General features: G+C 37.3%; 1 protein-coding gene across 5 annotated transcripts in view; it reads left to right on the top strand.

Annotated features, from left to right (window-relative positions):
- Positions 1–20,573, top strand: part of GTF2E1 (general transcription factor IIE subunit 1) — a 44,531-nt gene that overhangs the window by 12,889 nt on the left and 11,069 nt on the right. For all 5 annotated transcript variants that reach the window (XM_059687730.1, XM_059687731.1, XM_059687732.1 and 2 more), the window contains 2 exons: positions 12,866–13,067; positions 17,404–17,645. In XM_059687730.1, the coding sequence (XP_059543713.1) occupies positions 12,866–13,067; positions 17,404–17,645 (444 nt within the window). The remainder of the gene's footprint in view (positions 1–12,865; positions 13,068–17,403; positions 17,646–20,573) is intronic.

The raw sequence follows: 20,573 nt of genomic DNA, 5'->3' as shown, positions 1-20,573 counted from the left end.
TTAAATAAGTATCTAATAAATAAGCCTTAAAAATAGCCAATAAAGTAAATTGTTGTAATTTTAGTGGTTAGTTCTGAGTAACTTGGAATATTAAAGTAAACTTCATATATACTTGGGATATTCATGTATATATTTGGGGCTAAATCATATGAGTCTCCCTTCTTGCCTTGTGACTGCAGGCAAAGCTTTTTGGTTTATAGACAGATCAGTTTTCTGATTAAAATTCCTCTTCAATTTTCACACATCAGGCTACTTTTTCTTGTCTTCATCTCTTTCCATTTAGGACAGGAGATGTCTTATAAAAGCAGTGTTTTCAGTTCCTAAAATGCTAAAAACACAAACAAATACAGAAAGAAATCTTTCTAGGATTATTTTGCTCAGTTGATGAGATGGAATCTTGCTCAGGATGAGTTAATTAGAAAATGATACCAGAAAGCTCAGAGGTGTGGATTTCGGGGGAGGGGGGGAAAGGGGGTGGGGTGACCATTAGAACAGGTTAAAAAAAAAAAAGCAAGTATGGAAAGAAAGTAAGGAACAAGTTCTTCTACATTCCCCCTCTCCAAAAAACAAAACAAAACAAAAAACAATCCCTTTAGGTCTGATTTTTTTTATTTATTTAATTATTGTGTTTGATCTTGAAGATTCGAGAGCTTTTTAAAAAAAGTCATTTGTGTTTTCTTTCTTGTGATTTGATGCTGATTACATAGGAGCTCATTTATTTGTGAATAGTTGATGCTGGCATTCAATATTCTATTGAGTATTGTCTTTTAACTAGTCATATCAAAAACAGACTTTTTGCCTGCTCACTGCATGTTGAGATGAATTTGATTTAGGCCTAATGTATAGAACTTATTGTTAGTTTTACTATTTACCCAAGTACCATACTTCAATATGTTGTTTCCCCTCCCAAGCATAGTACATTTTTCATTTTTATAGGAAGAGTTACAGAATCTAGGAATGATGCATGATTAGACCAAATCTAGATGTGTCCATTTAAGGAAGGACAGAAGACAGTTTCATTGATAAGTTGAGCTTTGGGGTGTGGGATTTTATTGTGTACATCATTAAAATATTTGAGATCTTCTGAGTTTAAAAATACTCAGAATACCCCCCAATACATTAAACCTGCTTATTTTTTCCTTTTGCATGCAAATGAATGAGTATTCTACAGTGTTAGATGTTCTGCAGTCACTTGTTGAAGGATGATTTTTAAAATTCCTTTTTATTATAGGTAAAATAATATAAATATATAGCTATTTACTTGTCATGTCTGTTACTATTTTATAATAGTAATTCCTTTTTCTATACATTTCCCCTTGCCCAATTAGACTGAAGAAATTTGTTTTATTAAATAAAGTTTGGAAATCAGAGTAAAAGGTACCTTTTTGAGGCTAGCATTTTAATATATATGTGCCTGAACATTATGAACTTTCATAAAAGTTATAACAAAAGACTTGATTATGCTTTCAAAGAATAGCCCAAGAATGACTACATAACTTCTTCATATTAGTTAAGAGGGAATTGAGTGCTTTTGGAGGATTCAGAATAACATCTGTTTTCTTTCTTCTAAAAATACTTAAGTAATGTAAATTTAGAAAAATATGTAGAATAAAATGGCAAACCTAGTTTTTCCTCTCTGTGCTTTCCCATTCAACCCAGTCTGCATTCTCCCCATCTTTTAATGTGTTAATAACTATTAAGTTTTACTTGTCCTTCTAGTCCTTTCACCTTACACCCCAAGCCCACTCAACACCAACTGTCCCCCACCCTTACCCAAAGCCCTTTTGAAATCTAAGTAAATAAATTGATTCTTAATTAACTACTTTTTTGTTATAACAGCTTATGGTTATTAATGTTTGGTAGCTTCTCATAGTATTGTCAGTAGCATTGTCAGGGTTTTTTAGAGCACTTATTAGGTCCTTTTGCATAGTCAGTATATTCAGTTAACATGTCATTTCTAGAAGGTGTTTTTTTTTCTTTTTAAAAGCAATGGTTATAAGACAGTAAAGTGATAGTGTATTAGGATTCCAGAGTCCTGACTTCTAGTTTTGGGCTATGTTAGTAACTGTTACTCTGGGCAAATCCTTTAATCATTCTAGGCCTTTTTTAGCACGTATAAAATGTTAAGTTTAGTCTATTCTGTACCATGTATGGTTTCTCTTAACTCTAATTTCATAACACCCTTTGATTCGGAGAATAGTTGACATTTAAAAAGTATAAAGAGGCTTGAGGTTGTTTTATTACTGCTCTTAGAAGATGATGTGAAAGTCTTGGTTAGGAATTAAAACTCATGGTTGTAGTAGTGTTCACATAGAAAATATGCTCTGTTTAATTATGCCATCTTCAGAAATACATCTCACTAAAATCCTAGGAAGTTTGGTTCTAGTTACTTGGTTTTAACAGGGATCTGTTAATCTTTTGTTTTATTGTTTTTTCTGGAAACTTTTTTTTTTTATTGATTAAGGTATTACATATGTGTCCTTATCCCCCCATTGTCGTTCCCCCCCCCCCCCCCCCCCCCCGCTCATACCCTCACTCCCCTGGTGTCTGTGTCCATTGGTTATGCTTATATGCATGCATGCAAGTTCTTTGATCTCTCCCCCTTACCCCCACCCTCCCCTGCCTTCCCTCTGAGGTTTGACGGTCTGATTGATGCTTCCCTGTCTCTGGATCTGTTTTTGTTCATCAGTTTATGTTGTTCATTATATTCCACAAATGAGTGAGATCATGTGATATTTATCTTTCTCCAACTGACTTATTTCACTTAGCATAATGCTCTCCAGGTCCATCCATGCTGTTGCAAATGGTAGGAGTTCCTTCCTTTTTACAGCAGTGTAGTATTCCATTGTGTAGATGTACCACAGTTTTTTAATCTGCTGGTGGGCACTTAGGCTGTTTCCAAATCTTAGCTGTGGTGGATTGTGCTTCTATGAACATAGGGGTGCATATATCCTTTCTGATTGGTGTTTCTAATTTCTTGGGATATATTCCTAGAAGTGGTATCACTGGGTCAAATGGGAGTTCCATTTTTAGTTTTTTGAGGAAACTCCATACTGTTCTCCATTCTGGAAGCTTTTTGAGTGGGAGTGAGTTTATTTACAGTTGTTTTTTTTCATAGGATTATCCAGAAAAGTTATGTAAGCCATTATCTCTTGCTTAGATTTTGCACTACTCTTAGATAGTCTCCTTACTTTCACTCTTGCTGCTCATATGAACTATTTGTCACAGCAGCCAGTGACCCTTCTAAAAAGCACATCAGGTTATGTCACTCTTTTTTTCCAAAACCCTCCAAAGGCTTCTCCTCTCAGAAAAGTTGAAGTACTTAACAGAATTAATAAGGTCTTTTATCTACCCTTACCTCCCATTTTGAGGCTTCATTTCCACCACTCCCATGTCACTCCACAACAGCCTCACTGACCATCTTATTTCTGTCTTGCATGCACTAGGCATGCCTTTACTTACCTTTTTAAAATTTATTTTATTTTTATTGATTTCAGAGAAAAAGGGAGAGGGAGAGATAGATAGAAACATCAAAGATGAGAGGGAATCATTGATTGGCTGCCGCCTGCATGCCCCCCCACTGGGAATCAAGCCCACATCCCAGTTCAATATTCTCTGACGGAATCAAACTGTGACCTCCTGGTTCAGAGGTCAACACTCAAACACTGAGTTACACCGGCTGGGCTCTACTTGCCTTTCTTTTTTTAAATCCTCACCTGAGAATATTTTTCCATTGATTTTTTTTTTTTAGAGAGAGGGGAAGGCAGAGAGAAACATCAATGTGAGAGAAAGACATTGATTGGTTGCCTCCTGCATGAGCCCCAACGAGGGCCTGGGCTGGGGAGGAGCCTGCAACCAAGGTACGTGCCCTTGACCAGAATTGAACCTGGGACCTTTTGGTCCGCAGGTTGATGCTCTGTCCATTGACCCAAACCGGCTAGGGCTGCTTGCTTTTTACATGCTGTTTCCTTTTGCCCAAATGTCCCTATAACTGGTTCTTTATGTCTTTGCTTATTCATTACTATATCAGAAAAGGCTGTCCCTGAGTTGCCTATATATGCGGTGGGGCAAAAGTAGGGTTTTTTCTTGTTTTGGTTTTTTGTTGTTTTTTTTTTTATATAGTTGTTTGTTTGGAAAATAATGCAATAATTAATAAATTATTGAGTCAGAAAGATTTGTACTTGAATCCAGGCTTAGTGATTTTTGTTTTTAAGTTATGACCTAGTAAACTTAACCTTTCTGAGTCTTTATTCCCTCTTTTGTTAGATTTTGATAATACTATTGACATAGACTTGATGAACAAATGAGAATATTTGTGAAATAGCCTTCTTAGTTGTCTTGTGGTTTGTGAATGTAAATGATCAAACAAATATGTTATCATTGAACTGTTTCTTTTTTCTTCTTTTAATCCTATCATTTGTCAAGCTTTGCCTAAAGAATCTTTGTAGCCTTCATTTTCTCCCTGCTGCCACATGCTTGGATGTAGCTTGCACATTCTCCTTGGCTTGGATTTTCTGTTTCCAGCTTTTGCCTACTTGGTTTTATGTGTGGGAAGAAGGGGAAGACCACAGAGAGCTATGAGCTTCAATTTCAGTGTTTTCTCTCACGCTTGAGTAGTGTATTCTATGCATACTACTTAGTGCAAAGCAATCCAGTTACAAGAAGAGTGGGGATATTTATCATAGTGATTACTTAACAGCAGCTCTCCACCAAAGGTATGTATATATTAGAATTCCTTGTGGAACTTTTAACTTTTAAAATTTATATTCCTGGGCCCCACTCCAGACTTACTGAATCAGCATCTCTGGGGTGGGGCCTGGGTATTAATTAAAATTTCACTAGTGATTTTTATGAAAACACTCAGTCAAGAACTTCCACTTGACTTACTGCAGCGGTTCTCAACCTGTGGGTCGCGACCCCTTTGGGGGTCGAATGACCCTTTCACAGGGGTTGCCTAAGACCATCGGAAAACACATATAATTACATATTGTTTTTGTGATTAATCACTATGCTTTAATTATGTTCAATTTGTAACAGTGAAAATACATCCTGCACATCAGATATTTACATTACGATTCATAACAGTAGCAAAATTACAGTTATGAAGTAGCAACGAAAATAATTTTATGGTTGGGGATCACCACAACATGAGGAACTGTATTAAAGGGTTGCAGCATTAGGAAGGTTGAGAACCACTGACTTATTGGAAGACCATTTCAAGCCATTAAGGCAGATCACTGTTTATAAATATTAGTTTTTGGTTTTTTAAAAATATGTTTTTATTGATTTCATAGAGAAGAAGGGAGAGAGAGAGAGGGATTGAGCTTGCAACCCAGGCATGTGCCTTGATCAGAATCGAACCTCCACCTCCTGGTTTATGGGTCAACACTCAACCACTGAGCAACACCAGCCCGGCTATAAATATTAGTTTTTATGACCTCATATTATTTCCCAAAATCCTTCAATCACTTTTCTATTACTAAAAAAATCAAAATGAAGTTTGGCATTCAAGACCCATTTATATTTATGGACACTGTAGTTTAATCCTGTTAATTCTGTTTTTTTACCATTCTTTTTGATGACTATATTTTTAGTAGACTGAAATTGCAGGTTGGCATTATTTTCAACTACCTTCTTCTCTTATGATGAATATCCCATTCTCTTCCCTGTTTCCTTGATCTCTAACAACTACTTCTAAAGTCTACCTCAAAAGGCACACTTTCTCCATAAACCTTCCTCACTGCTAGAAGTCACGTTCCTTCTTTTAACTCCAAAATATTTATGTGCTTTATTTTTTCACTGATCCCATATCATGTTTATCTCCAGATACCTTTCATCTCTATTAAACTTGAAGTTTCTTGATGACAGATTCTATTTGTGTTCTACCACCACTCACTCAGTAGAATGGTACTTTGTACATAGTGTCTGCTAAGTTCCCCACCCCCACCGCTGATTTGGGAAAAGCTTATTTGCATTTTTTAATGTTTAGTGAAATTTATAAAAATGCTGCTGTTATGTTAAACTAGTTTAAGTCATTTTCCAGAAAGATATAGAATTTCTTATTTTTCTTCTTAGACCTGGCTTTTGACAGGCTGCTTCTTGTTTACAACTTGTGTTTTGTGATAAATATAGGATTCAGAGATGTCAGGCTAGCTTTTCCTCTTGTATTGTTTGCCAGACATGGTAATTGTTGGGAGACAGACAGTTCTCCATGGGTCTCTCACACGTTATACATGTCTTGCAAGTAGAGGTACTGTCTGCCTTTTTTCCGGACTACCTTTTTCAAGGATATTATAGTGAGCAGCCTTGGAAGATACAGATATTGTTCCAAAGCAAAGGGCAAGCTTGCTTGCTGTTCAGTATAATAAAAATAGACTTCCCCCGCATATGAAAAGGTGCTCAATATCACTAATTATCAGAGAAATGCAAATTAAAATCACAATGAGATGTTACCTCACACCAGTCAGAGTGGCTGTCATCAATAAATCAACAAACTACAAGTAAGTGTTGGCTAGGATGTGGAGAAAAGGGAACACTCATGCACTCTTGGTAGGAATGCAAATTAGTACAGCCACTATGGAAAACAGTATGGAGGTTCCTCATAAAATTAAAAATGGAACTGCTTTATGACCCAGCAATTCTACTTCTGGGTAAATATCCGAAGAATTCCAAAACACTAATTCTAAAAGAGATAATGCACCCGTATGTTCACTGTAGTGTTATTTACAATAGCCAAGATATGGAAGCAACCCAAGTGCCCATCAATAGATGAGTCAATAAAAAAGTGGTGAATATATATAAATATATTTATAATGGAATATTACTTGGCCATAAAAAAGAATGAAATCTGCCCAGCTGACATGCTCAGTGGTTGAGCATCGACCTATGAACCAGGAGGTCACCGTTCCATTCCCGGTCAGGGCACATGCCTAGGTTTCGAGCTCGATCCCCGGTGTGGGGTGTGCAGGAGGCAGCCAATCAATGATTCTCTCTCATCATTGATGTTTCTATCTCTCTCTCCCTTACTCTCTGAAATCAATAAAATACATATATGAAAACAAGAGTGAAATCTTACTACTTGTGACAGCATGGATGGACCTAGACTCTAGGTCCCAGAGGGTATTATGTTAAGTGAAATAAATCAAACAGAGAAAGACAAATACCATATGACTTCACTTATATGCAGACTTTAAAGAACAAAATGAATGAACAAACAAACAGCCTCAGAGATACAGAGAACAAACAGGGTTGCCAGAGGGGAGGGAGTTTGGAGGATTGGGTGAAAAAGATAAATGGATTAAGAAGTATAAATTGGTAGTTACAAAATAGTCATGGGCATGTACAGTTTAGAGAATATAGTAAACTAGAGGCCCGATGCACGAAATTTGTGCAGGAGTAGGCCTTTGCAGCCCCGGCGCCTGCTGGCTGTGGCGGCTTCCTCAATCCCTTGCATCCATGGCGGCTGGAAGAGCATCCGGACTGTTGTTCCGCTGTTCGGCCGTTTGGTCAATTTACATATTGTGCTTTTATTATTATAGATTATATTGTAATACCTATGTATGCTGCCCTTGTACTTGAAATATTGGGGGATCACCTTGTAAATTGTATGATACTCTCACCATTATGCTGTATTGCATATTGAATGTCAACTGTAACTGAAAAATAAAATTAAAAAGTAATAGTCTTCCTTCAGAGAATGTTTGCTTAGTTCAGCATAGTAAAGATAACATCAGCCTTCAGAGCAAAGGACAGGCATGTTTATGCTCATTATAAAAAGTTGGGTTCCTTAACCTCAGGGTTTCTCTCCTGCAACATAACCCACTGCATGTACAATTGTTACCTGGCTCTCTTTGTGTCACCCTGTGGGAATAGGGGGCTTACAGAACTGTCACAAAACTGACTACTACTGCTGCCCTGATTAATAAAGTTCTTTGTCTCTGACCTGGGAGTTTTGTGTCTTTCTCCAACATCCATGAAACTGGTAGGATAACTTGTTAGCTTATAAGAAGGATAAAGTCTTAGATTTTTCACAGTAATATGTAAGCCACTCTTTTTAGAACTGAAAATGAGCCCTTCTACAAGTAACTCTTGGTAAATCTTCATCTAAATTAAACCCAAATCTGGAAAGTTACCTGGGTGAGGCTAGAATTCAGGTCCCTTATGACTATATACTATGTTCTCTTTCCCCCTCTATTTTTTTCCCCACAAACCAAATTTATTCAAGTTAAAGGACTGTTATTCTGAGATTGCCCTTCTATCAAATGATGATATTAACAGTGATCTATTTCTTTTCCCAAAATAAAAGCATTGCTATTTTATGTGGATGAGCAACACTGACTAGCACGTTTATTTGTTTATTTAAACCTGAAGTTTTAATGTGTCTTGCCTTCAAAAGAGAAATGGGGTATTTGGGAGGGCTTTAAGAAAGTTGGTATAGCATGATTCTTTTAATGATAAATAATTGAATAAATAATAAAACAACATGTTTGATAGTGATAAATGTTAAGGAAAAGAGGAGGACAGGACAGTATTGAAATTTTAGGTAATGTTGGTAGGGAAGGCCTCACTGGTGTTACTTTTGAGTAAAGAACTGAGCTAAGTAGGGAGACTTGCCACTCTCCTATCTGGAGGAAAAGCATTCTGGGCAGAGGAAACAGCAAGTACAAAGGCTCTGTAGCAAAGTGTGCCTGGTGCAAGACTTTGAGGAGCCAGTTTGTAATGCTTTGAAGACATAGGTTGAGAGGAATATAGTGTTGCCCTTTGTCTTAGTTGTCTTTCTGTGCTTCAGTTGGAGCACTTGGTTTTATACTTACACTAGGGGTCCCTCAGCCTGGCTTGTGCCCTCTTGCAATCCGACATCCCGACTGCTTTTGGCCCGATCTCCGTAGGCCAGGCCAAGGAACCTCACTGGTGCACGAATCCGTGCACTGGGCCTGTTTCGACGTGATCCCCGCAGGCTAGGCTGAGGGACCCCATCTGTGCACGACTTCATGCACCAGGCCTCTAGTATGCATACAAGATATTTGGTTAATCTCTTCCTGCCCCCCCCCCATCCCTCTTCCCTCTGAGATTCATCAGTCTGTTCCATGTTTCCATGCCTGTGCGTTAAGTGTCTACCCCCTGGTGGTCAGGGCACGTCATAGCTACCAGTCAAATGATCAGATGGTTGCTTAGGCTTTTATATGTATAGATATTAGTTACTTCACTTGTGGAATAGGGTTTCTTTAAGAGTTTGAAAACTGAATTACATAACTTTTTTGCAGTATTCTCTAGTTTTCATTGACAGTCTTTGTAAGTGCCCATCTTTCAACATTTAATGTAAGTCCCACATCAGCATTTTTTCTTTTTAATTCAGCAGGTACTTGAAAATGGATTTAGACCTTATTTTATATGATTTATTTTTTAACTCCCACATGGGTTCTATTCTATTTTTGTGAAGAAAAGAAGCTGAGGTAACCTGGAATAGTTAGAAAATAATCTAAGATAGCATACCAATTAAAACCTCTCTAGCCAAGGTCACTAATACCCTTTGTTACTAAATATAGAAGCTAGTTTTCCATTCTTTTTTACCTTGAGAAATTAACACCAAACCATTTCTCCCTTGAAATACCATCCTATCCCTCTGGTTGTACCATTTCTGTCTTAAGGATTCTTCTTTCCTTGGGTTTATGCCTTGACTACCTATGCTTCTCACTCTCCTTAATCTCTTTTGAAATTCTCATCTACTTTATGATTTCACTTACTACCTATATGTTGTTGATTCTCATATTAGAATTTCTAATCTACATTTCAATTTTGAGCTTTGAGCAGTTGTAATAAGTTGGCTTCTAACTCATCCATTTTGATGACCAATGGGTAAAGAAGATTCAGATATTTAAAGTAACTTTATAACTTTTCACCACAAAGAAAAAAGAACTTATTCTTCCTGTATTTATTTTGGTAAATAGGATGCTTGTCCAGTTGATTAAGCTAGGATTTTTATATTGATGCCCACTAGTCAAACACCATCAGTAACACACCTCATAGGTAAACAAAGTTGGGTAAATTGATGCTTTCTGCAACATGGGAAGTCACATGCCATGAGGAACTATGGAGTGTCACAGTAAGAACGTGCTGGATGGAGAATTGGGGCTTTTGTTAGGTAATTTTGGGGAGGATTCAAGGAAGTGGTTTGGGTTTGCTCTGGATTGGGTATTGTCAAGTAGTAGGAATGGTTCTATAATTGGGTATCTTTTTTTAAAAAAAGATAGTTTTAATTGATTTCAGAGAGAGGAAGGAAGAGGGAGAAAGATAGAAACATCAGTGATGAGAATCATTGATCAGCTGCTTCCTGCACGCCCCCTACTGGGGATCGAGCACGCAACCCAGGCATGTCCTGACCAGGAATGGAACTGAGACCACCTGTTTTCATAGATTGGCACTCAACTACTGAGCCACACTGGCCGGGCTATGATTGAGTATCTTAATAAGTCTTATCTAGAAGGTGAGAAGAACAGGGTCAGGTTAAAACTGTAACTGGTAAAGAAGCAGTAGTCCCAGTTAGCTGATATTTTTGTGTGTGTTTGTATGGTTGGACAGAGACCTTGCTTTTGCCTGTACTCTTACTCAAACAGACTTGGCTTTGCATCATGGTCATAGTGGACCTTCCTTATCTGATACTGGTCATCTGTGAGATTTTGTTTGGTAGAAATACATCAGAGCCTAACTGTGCTAGGCCATCTCCTAGCTGTGAGAGGTTGCTTTTCTCTCTCACTTATTTGGGATAGGTGTAAAAGATTAGGTACCATTTGGCCAGCAGCAAGATGGATGAAGAATGTTTTGGACAGGATATATGAACAAAGAATTTATATGGTATTGAGTGCTTATATGTGAGAAGCAGTAAAAAAGCTTTTCTACTTGAAATATATCAGTAAGCTCCAGTGTTGTGTTGAGACAGAGATGCCTAGTTTGTTTATTCCTTACCAGGGAAGGAGGGATTAAAGGGTAGGGATATGTATCAATCACATATGGAACTTTGTAAAGCTAAATGTTTGCATACTTAAAATGTGTCAGGCACTAAGTACTTGTATGGTCTCTTGATCCATACTCTGGTATATTGGGATAGAAATGAAGGATGCATATCTCTGATGTTGGGAATAAGAGCCAAACTGGAGATCCAATTGAGGCTAGTCGTATAGACTGTAATGTTTAAGAGTGTGAGTTTCAGCAAAATAGTTTGGGTTTTAATCCTGGCCCCTTCCTCACAATTATTAGTTATATAATCTTGAGCAAGCTACTTAACCCCTTAGAATAACTGTATTTTACAATTTTAAATATGCAATAATTATACCAGCCTCAGAGGGTCGGCAATACTTGGTAAGCACTCAGGACTCAACAGTTGCTGTTATGTACTTTTTCTTTCTTTTTTTTAATGAAAAAAAGAAGTCAAAAGTTTATTCTACTTAGTATAAGAATTTTTACATTAAATATATAGTAATTCATTTATCAGAAAATGATACTGGGAACTATGAGAAGTAGTTGCATTACACAATGACTATGACTAGAAAATCTCAAATGCAACTAAGCAGTTATGCTATATATACGGTATATAGCTCTTGTTCTGGGTTAACGTACATTTCAGTTTAATATGGAACTGCATTATGGGTGTTAGAAAGGCAGCAATAGTTATATTTTGGCTTTTCTTCTAGATACTTAAGGCAGCAGTTCAAGCATATTAAGTGAAGGTAGTTAAAATGTAATGATAATTAATACAACTTGATTACACTGTTTACTGCTTTCTTATATACTTTTCTTTTACTGACTGTGTGATTTTGGACAAATCACAAAACTCCTCAGAGCCTCAGTTCTGACATAACTTTGTAGGATTGATATAAGGATTAAAAAGTATACATGGAAGCATTTTAGAAACAGAAAGCACTATAAAATATAATAAATATTAATGTCGAGTATGTTGTCTTTCAAGTATTTGAATTTACTTGACAGGTAAAGGACTATGGTTGGGTTGTGATGTTTTGCGCCAGATTATACAGGATCTTGAATGTTAGGATGAGAAATTTAGATTTCATGCTGTGGACTTTAGAAATTCAGCTGCCAGACAGACTTTAGATCAGGGTGATGAGATGGCAAAAATGGTGGTATAGAAAATGTGGAAATGGAGGAGAACCTAGAGGTCCATTGACCAGATTTAGGAAACTGTTTCAAGCTAAATAATGGTGGTTTTGATTAGTGAAACTACAATAGAAGTGAAAAACCTTAAGATATTTCTAGGGAATTAGTGCAATTCAGGTACAAGTTGAATGTGAGGGATATAGAAATAAGAACAATAAAGGGTTCTTGAACTTTAATTTTGGAAATGATTGGTTAAATTTGTTTAGGTATAAATGGTTAACAAGTTTGAAGAAATAGCTGTGTGACAGTGTACAAGATGACTAGAGACTTGGTTTCAGGTATTTATTTGGCTTTCTCCATAATGTAGGCCCAAATATGTAATGTGTGAAAAGAAAGCTTTTGGGAAAAGGTACAGGTTTCACTGGTAAACTAAAAATTTGGTTTTAAGTTAAAATAAGTATAAGTTTGTTAGAAATATGATTAAAATCTGTTTGCTATGCTGCAATTAGGGGTTAGAAATTAATTTGAAATCATCAAAATGAGAGATGAATAGAATCTCGATGGTGAGCACATGAATATTCATTTTAAAACTCTTCCAACTTTTCTGTATGTTTAAAAGTTTTTTGTTTGTTTTTGTTTTTTATTTAAAAGTTTTAATAATAACACATTAGAGGAGAAGTGTAGATATAAACAGTTTGCTAAAGGCTAGTCTTGAGAATTTCTCTTCCCTGACCTGAGACTTTTGTTTTCTCCGTAGGAACTTTCCGCTGCACTTTTTGCAATACAGAGGTAGAAGAAGATGAATCAGCAATGCCCAAAAAAGATGCACGCACACTTTTGGCAAGGTTTAATGAACAAATTGAGCCCATTTATGCTTTGCTTCGGGAAACAGAGGATGTGAACTTGGCCTATGAAATACTTGAGCCAGAACCCACAGAAATACCAGCCCTGAAACAGAGGTGAGTATAGTCCCTGTGCTCTTACCAATAATACTTTAAGCTTGCTCTTGTTTTAACTACCTGTACTTTGAAGAGAAAGAGTGGGTAACTAATTTACTAGGAGACTAAAGACTAGTGTTTCATAGATTCCTAGCTCTGTCGCACTTGTCTTATTAACTTGTGCCTGTGATGAAGTTTGTTTGTAGTGAATACAGAAAAGTGTGGGCCTTAGGCAAAAATCTTTAAATAGTCAAGTTTGACTTCAACTACTCACTCTGCTTATTAGGCCTGCTGCAACTCAGGCAATTGTCAGCTAATCCTAAATTGGTAGTGCCTCTTGGGGATATTTGAATTTTCCTAGCCAAGTTCTGAAGGCTGAAGTTCTTTAAGGAATACAGCATTCACTTTTTTGTTTTTGAAGCACATTAACCACACCTTTCTTGACTGCCTCAGTTTTCAGTGCAACTTCCTTGAAAGTGAAGTAAAATATGTGTTTCCTGTGAGTTAGTACTTCTTACTATGGCTTCCTATTCTTTTGAGTGTCCTAATTGAATTGCAGATTCAGCCTTAGTTTTGCCATGCCATAAAAAGTGGCTTATATTCTTTGAAAAGCATACTAGTAAAAGGGAATTGGGGTCAGCGAGTGTTCTCCTACGCTACCTCTTTTCTTTTTCCTCCTAGTGTTAAACTAAGGAAAAAGCTAAGAGCTTAGCGTTTACTGTATACCCTTTCATAGGACACATTAGTCCAAATTGTAACTACAGTTTTTAAGAACACAATATAATACTATCTATGAATTATTCTTGTGCTTCTTCTTCTAACTATAGTTATTTTCCTGTTTAGATGTTCCCTAGGTACAATAGTATTCATTCACCATCACCAGTGGCATCCTACCTCTAATGTTCCCCACTTACCACTGTCCACTTCCCATTCCAGATCTTTATTTAGATATCTGTTGCTTCATGCCAGCAACAAGTCTGAGTGGTGGTGAAGCCAGAGGCCCTAGCAACTCACTGTATCAAATAACCTAGCTTCTTATTAGGAATGGTGATGACTCCAGGGATGAAGAAAAATCAGGAAATAAAGCAAATAAACTGATCAAGAAAGAACCTATCCAACAGCATGGTCACTAGGAAATAAAGGGTGAAATAGAGGCAGGCAAAAGAGATAGAATGGGGTACCTGGAGGTGCCAGCCAGAACTAAGTTCAAGAGAAAGACCATTGAGCGAGGTTACAAAGTGTTAACCTGGCTGAGATGGCCTTACTAAGCATTTGACAAGCTTCACTGCCTGGTTATAACATCCTGGAAGTGGTATTGATTTAGCCTTTCTATACTAAAGGATTTGTTTCAGAGCATAACAGATCTGCAATAGCCATCCTACCCCAAATACAAGAAAAGAAGCCACAGTAGAGTGGAAAGGGAGTTCAGAGATGACAGTGATTCACTGATGATCTAAAAAGAAAATAAGTGGCATGATTGTTAGTTTGGTTACTGATCTGTAACCAATTAAATTCTAGCGTATCCCCAGATCAGGAGCCAGAAGCTGCCTCTGCAGAATTAGTAGACTTAACCCGAGAGCTGATGGACAGTTCCAGCTTTTCAGCAAGTCTTTCTTAAATGGAATTCCTTGCTCATAGCCTCTCCCTTTCCACCATCTCTTATTTAACACTCACCTTAAATATCTTTAAAATTTTAGTTTGAAATAATATTCCTCCCACACTCCTGAGCAAGAGTTATATCTTTTAAAAGTTCTAAAATGTCTTAAATAATGTAAAAAGATTTAAAACTGAATTGTCCATTTTGTCATCTTTAAGTAAAATGTGTGTATTTTCTCCATAGAAGAAATTTAAATATGCAGAAGGAGTGAACCTACGTGTCTCTCATCTAGATTTTTAGTGTCACATTTACTGATAATTTAGATTGGTCTGTATCTGTGGTGAAAGTAGAAATAAAATCTGTGTAGTCAACTCTCCATGGTTAAAAATATCATTTTAAAAATATTCTTCCAAGTTTTAAAATTTGTTTGACTTGTGGTCAGATCTCTTCTGTTTCAAACTGGAATTAAACCAATCTTGATTTTCTATAATAGAGTACTGAAAACAAGAGACTTCGAAAAGTATCCTCATGGTAACATTTATTTATTTTAATTGTTCTGTTCTTTTCCTCCACTTTTCTTGTTCTTCTCTACTCAGAGTACTAAATACTTGTTGACCTTCAGAGTTAAAGCTAAAGATAGAGCTTGGATGAAAGCTATGTGTTCACGTTTATACAGAGAGAAATAGTAGCTTCAGGGAAAGTGAGTAAACCATTTAAGAATCTGCCCTGGCTGGTTTGGCTCAGGGGATAGAGTGTCGGCCTGCGGACTGAATGGTCCCGGGTTCGATTTCAGTCAAAGGCATTATGCCTAGGTTGCGGGCTCAATCCCTAGTAGGGGGTATGCAGGAGGCAGCCGATCAATGATTCCCTCTCATCATTGATGTTTCTCTCTCTCTCTCTCTCTCTCTCTCTCCTTTCCTCTCTGAAATCAATAAAAATATAAAAAATAAAATAAGAGTCTGGATGAAGAAGGCACAGAAAAGGACAGAGGTGTAGTTGGCCAGGTCAGAGCTAGAGAAACATTTAATGTATGGAGAGAGACAAAAGGCACATGGCTAGCTCAGGGAGATACACTTGGGGGTAGACAGGCATATAGAGCAGGCTCAACACAACAAGGTAAGGATGTTGGCTGAGGATAGAAGAGATATTCTGGGTGAGAGAAGAGAGACTCAGGATATAGAGTAAGTATGTAAACATATAAACACAGATCAGGCTAAGGGAGAAGAGAAGAGAAAGAAAAGTGAATGATTGAGGGAGACTAAAATTCAAAGAGCCAATTTACACCAGAGTAAGCAGAGTCAGATTATAGTGAATGCAGTAACACAGCCTTTTAGAAGACATCGGAATAGGTAGAAGATGGTAAGAGAATGACTAGGGCCAGATAAGGATTAAATTGAGACAAACATAGTAAATAGTTCAAAAAGTACCATGATGAATGCAGAAAGAAAAGAGAAAGAAACCAGTTATTTGCAGTGTAGCATAAAACTTTAAAATGTAGCAAGACAAATAGATGGGTTGGGTACAGAGAGACACCTACTAAGCCTAGACCAGGGGTGGGCAAACTTTTTGACTCGAGGGCCACAATGGGTTCTTAAACTGGACCGGAGGGCCGGAACAAAAGCATGGATGGAGTGTTTGTGTGAACTAATATAAATTCAAAGTAAACATCATTACATAAAAGGGTACGGTCTTTTTTTTTTTTTTAGTTTTATTCATTTCAAACGGGCCGGATCCGGCCCGCGGGCTGTAGTTTGCCCACGGCTGGCCTAGACTCAGAGGGCAACAGCAAATAACTGGTACAAAGACTAGGGGAAAGAATAGTTTTTAAGCAGCTCTAGGTATAGCTAGAGGTAATAGCTGGCAGAAATAGATTAAATGACTGGGTCAGATTGGATTGCACAACTGGAGAGAGTGCTCTTTTTTTTTATTGATTAAGGTATTATGTATGTTAACAAATCCCCCCATTCCCCCCATCCTCACCCCACTCCCATACATGCCCTCACCTTCCTGCTGTCTCTGTCCATTGGTTATGCTTATATGCATGCATAAAAGTCTTTTGGTTGATCTCTCAGTGGCAGTGGGCCTTTAGGTACCCAGAAGGAGAACAGGAAGGATGGGATAGCCCAAGATTCCTCCATAGTATGGCCAGAAGCACAGTGTTCTGAGGGAGAGAAATAAAGTAGGATCCAAGAGAAGGAAAAATAGTGAATGGTTTGTAAGAGAGAGAAGTGTTAGAAGACATAAAGACAAGTGAAGAAGTATTGTTTAGGCTCAAATTGAGACAGGACTCCACACAAAACAACAGTCCAGGTTCCATGGGAACATTTAGAGAAAAATGGAAGAGAAGTAAAGGGAAAACATGGGGCCAAAAGAGTCAGTCAGAGGTGAAGAAAGATAGATGAAAGACATACCAGTACCTGGGAGAGATTTTTGCTAGTGTCTTTAAGTAGATTATGTCATCATAACATTCTCCCCTTTTCCTAAGTAGACTTATTGCAACATCTTCAACTATAAAACCTCAGTCATTCATATACCCCAGATTAACCTAGAGTGTGAAGAACTTAAATGTAAATATGATGTGTTCTTAATAACTGAGGCAGTTTTCACCCTGAGATATAAACGAGGTTTCTCAGCATTGTTAAAGCTTATATACATGATTGCTAGATAGTATGTTTTCAGTAACCACCCAGGCAGCTGCCCTCCTTTTCCAACACCAAGATTTGAATATTTTTCTTCCTGTCCTCTAATCTTTTCATTCAGCAAAGACCGTGCAGCAACTACTGCTGGAGCTGCTGGCCTGTCAAGTGGGCACCACCGGGAAGCATGGGCTACCAAAGGTCCCTCCTATGAGGACTTATATACTCAGAATGTTGTCATTAACATGGATGACCAAGAAGATCTTCATCGAGCCTCACTGGAGGGGAAATCTGCCAAAGAGAGACCCATTTGGTTGAGAGAGAGCACTGTCCAAGGAGCATTTGGTCCTGAAGAGATGAAGGAAGGTAAGAGAAGTCATTAAAATGAGTATGTCTTGGGTTAAGTTGAAAATGAGTTTGACTTAGTGCGAAATTGCCTGGGCAATTCTTGGTTTTATTGGTAATCCACTATATCTCTGTTCCAAAATAATTGCATTGTAGCAGGAAGTAAGAAATTGAGCAATAAGCATAAAACCAAATAATATACTTGCATTTTCCTTCAACTTAGTTGAAGAAACAAATAGACAGCTTTTAAGTCACCTATCTACCTATCTATCATCTATATTTTTAATTGAGGTAAAATTGGAATATAGCATATGCTTCAGGTGTACATTATAATTCTATATCTGCACTACAAAGTGATCATCACCAAAGTCTAGTTACCATTCTTCACCATACAATTGAACCTCCTTTACCCATTTTGCCCACCCCCTAACCTCCTTCCTCTCTGGTAACCACCAATCTCTGTATCTATGAGTTTTTGTTTTGTTTTATTTTGTTTTTTAAGATTTCTCATATGAATGAAATCATACATTATTTGTCTTTCTCCATCTGACTCATTTTACTTAGCATAATACCCCCATGGTCCATTCATGTTGTTGCAAATGGCAAGATTTCATTCTTTTTTATGACTGAGTAGTATTGTATTATGTATATACTAGAGGCCCGGTGCATGAAATTCATGCACAGGGGGTTCCTCAGCCCAGCCTGCACCCTCTAGCAGTCCAGGACCCCTCACTCCTTACCACCCACCTGCTCACTGCTCCTTAGCACTGCTGGGGAGGCAGGAGAAGCTCCCACCTCTGCTGCTGTGCTCTCCAGCTGTGAGCCCGGCTTCTGGCTGAGCCGTGCTCCCCCTGTGGGAGCACACTGACCACCAGAGGGCAGCTCCAGCATTGAGCGTCTGCCCCCTGGTGTTCAGTGCACATCATAGCAACTGGTGGTTCTGGTCATTCCACGGTAATGGTTACTTAGGCTTTTATTATATATATACCACATCTCTCTTTTTTAAAAAATATATTTTATTGATTTTTTTTTTTTTTTTTTTTTTTTTTTTTTTTTTTTTACTGAGAGGAAGGGATAGGGATAGAGAGTTACAAACATCAATGAGAGAGAAACATTGACCAGCTGCCTCCTGCACACTCACTACTGGGTATGTGCCTGCAACCAAGGTACATGCCCTTGACTGGAATTGAACCTGGGACCCTTCAGTCCACAGGCTGACACTCCATCCATTGAGCCAAACCGGTTAGGGCTATACCACATCTCTTTGTCCATTCATCCATCAATGAACAGTTAGATTGTCTCCATTTCTTAGCTATTATAAATAATGCTGCAGTGAACATAGGGGTGCATATGTCTTTTTGAATTAATATTTTTGTATTCTTTGGATAAATACCCTGAGTGGAATAGCTAATATATGGTAGTCCTAGTCCTAATTTTTTGAGGAATCTCCATACTGTTTTCCATAGTGGCTAGACCATTTTACCTACAATATACAGGAAGCATGTCAGAATACAGTGGCTTGCTGGCTGTGAGTTTGACATGCTTGATGTATAGGGTTCTCTTTTCTCCACATTCCTTCTAACACCTATTGCTTCTAGTCTTTTTGACAATAGCCATTCTAACAGGTGTGAGGTGATGTCTCATTGTGGTTTGGATTTGCATTTCCCTAATCATTAGTGAACTACAACATATTTTTTATTTGCCTGTTGACCATCTGTATGTCTTTGGAAAAATGTCTGTTCAGTTCCTCTGCCTATTTTTAGAAATCAGGTTGTTTGTTCTTTTGTTGTTGAGTTGTAGGAATTCTTTGTATATTTTGCATATTAATCTCGTCAGATATATGATTTGCAAATATCTTCTCCCATTTAGTAGGTTGCCTTTTCATTGTGATAATCATTTCCTCCACTGTGCAGAAGCTTTTTACTTTGATGTTTACATTTGCTTTTGCTTTTGTTTCTATTGCATTTGGAGTCCGGTTCATGAAAACATTGTTGATGTCATAGAGCTTACCATCTATGTTTTCTTCTAGAAAGTTTATGGTTTCAGGTCTTATGTTCAAATCTTTAACTCATTTTGAGTTAATTTTTGTGTATAGTATAAGATAGTGGTCTAGTTTCATTTTTTTGCATGTGGGTGCCCAGTTTTCCCAGCACCATTGCTTGAAGAAACTTTTTTCTTGATTGTATGTTCTTAGCTCCTTTTCCATAAATTAATTGTCCATATCTGTGTGGGTTTATTTCTGGGCTCTGGATTCTGTTTAATTGATCTATGTCTGTTTTTATGCCAGTACTATATTGTTTTGATTACGATGGCTTTGTAATATAGTTTGAAATCACAGAGATAACTGATTCCTCCAGCTTTGTTCTTTGTCAAGATTGCTTTGGCTACTTGGGATTTTTTATGATTCCATACAAATTTTAGAGTTATTTGCCCTAGTGAAAAATGCCATTGGAATTTTGATAGAGATGGCATTGAATATGTAGACTGCTTTGGATAGTATGGACATTTCAACAATATTAATTTGTCCATTCCATGAGTAGCAAATGTCTTATCATTTATTTATATCTTCTTCATTTATTTTATCAGTGTCATAATTTTCAGTGTACAGTTTTTCACCTTTGACTAAATTTATTCCTAAATATTTTATTCTTTTTGATGCAGTTGTAAATGGGACTATTTTCTTAATTTCTCTTTATGATAGTTTATTATTAGTGTATAAAAATGCTACCCGTTTCTGTACATTGATTTTGTATACTGCATCTCTGCTGAGTTTATTTGTTCTAATGTTTGTCTGTTTGGTGGAATCTAGGGATTTTCTTTATATAGTGTGGGGCAAAAGTAGGTTTACAGTTGTTCATACAGAAAATAATAATTAATAAATAATAATACAGGATAAACTCTGTGTTTCACATACTCACAACTGTAAATCTACTTTTGCCCCACACTGTA

The sequence above is a fragment of the Myotis daubentonii genome, chromosome 3, assembly GCF_963259705.1.
Source record: "Myotis daubentonii chromosome 3, mMyoDau2.1, whole genome shotgun sequence".
In the NCBI taxonomy this organism is placed as follows: Eukaryota; Metazoa; Chordata; class Mammalia; order Chiroptera; family Vespertilionidae; genus Myotis; species Myotis daubentonii.
This window is presented reverse-complemented; position numbering and strand designations above follow the sequence as displayed.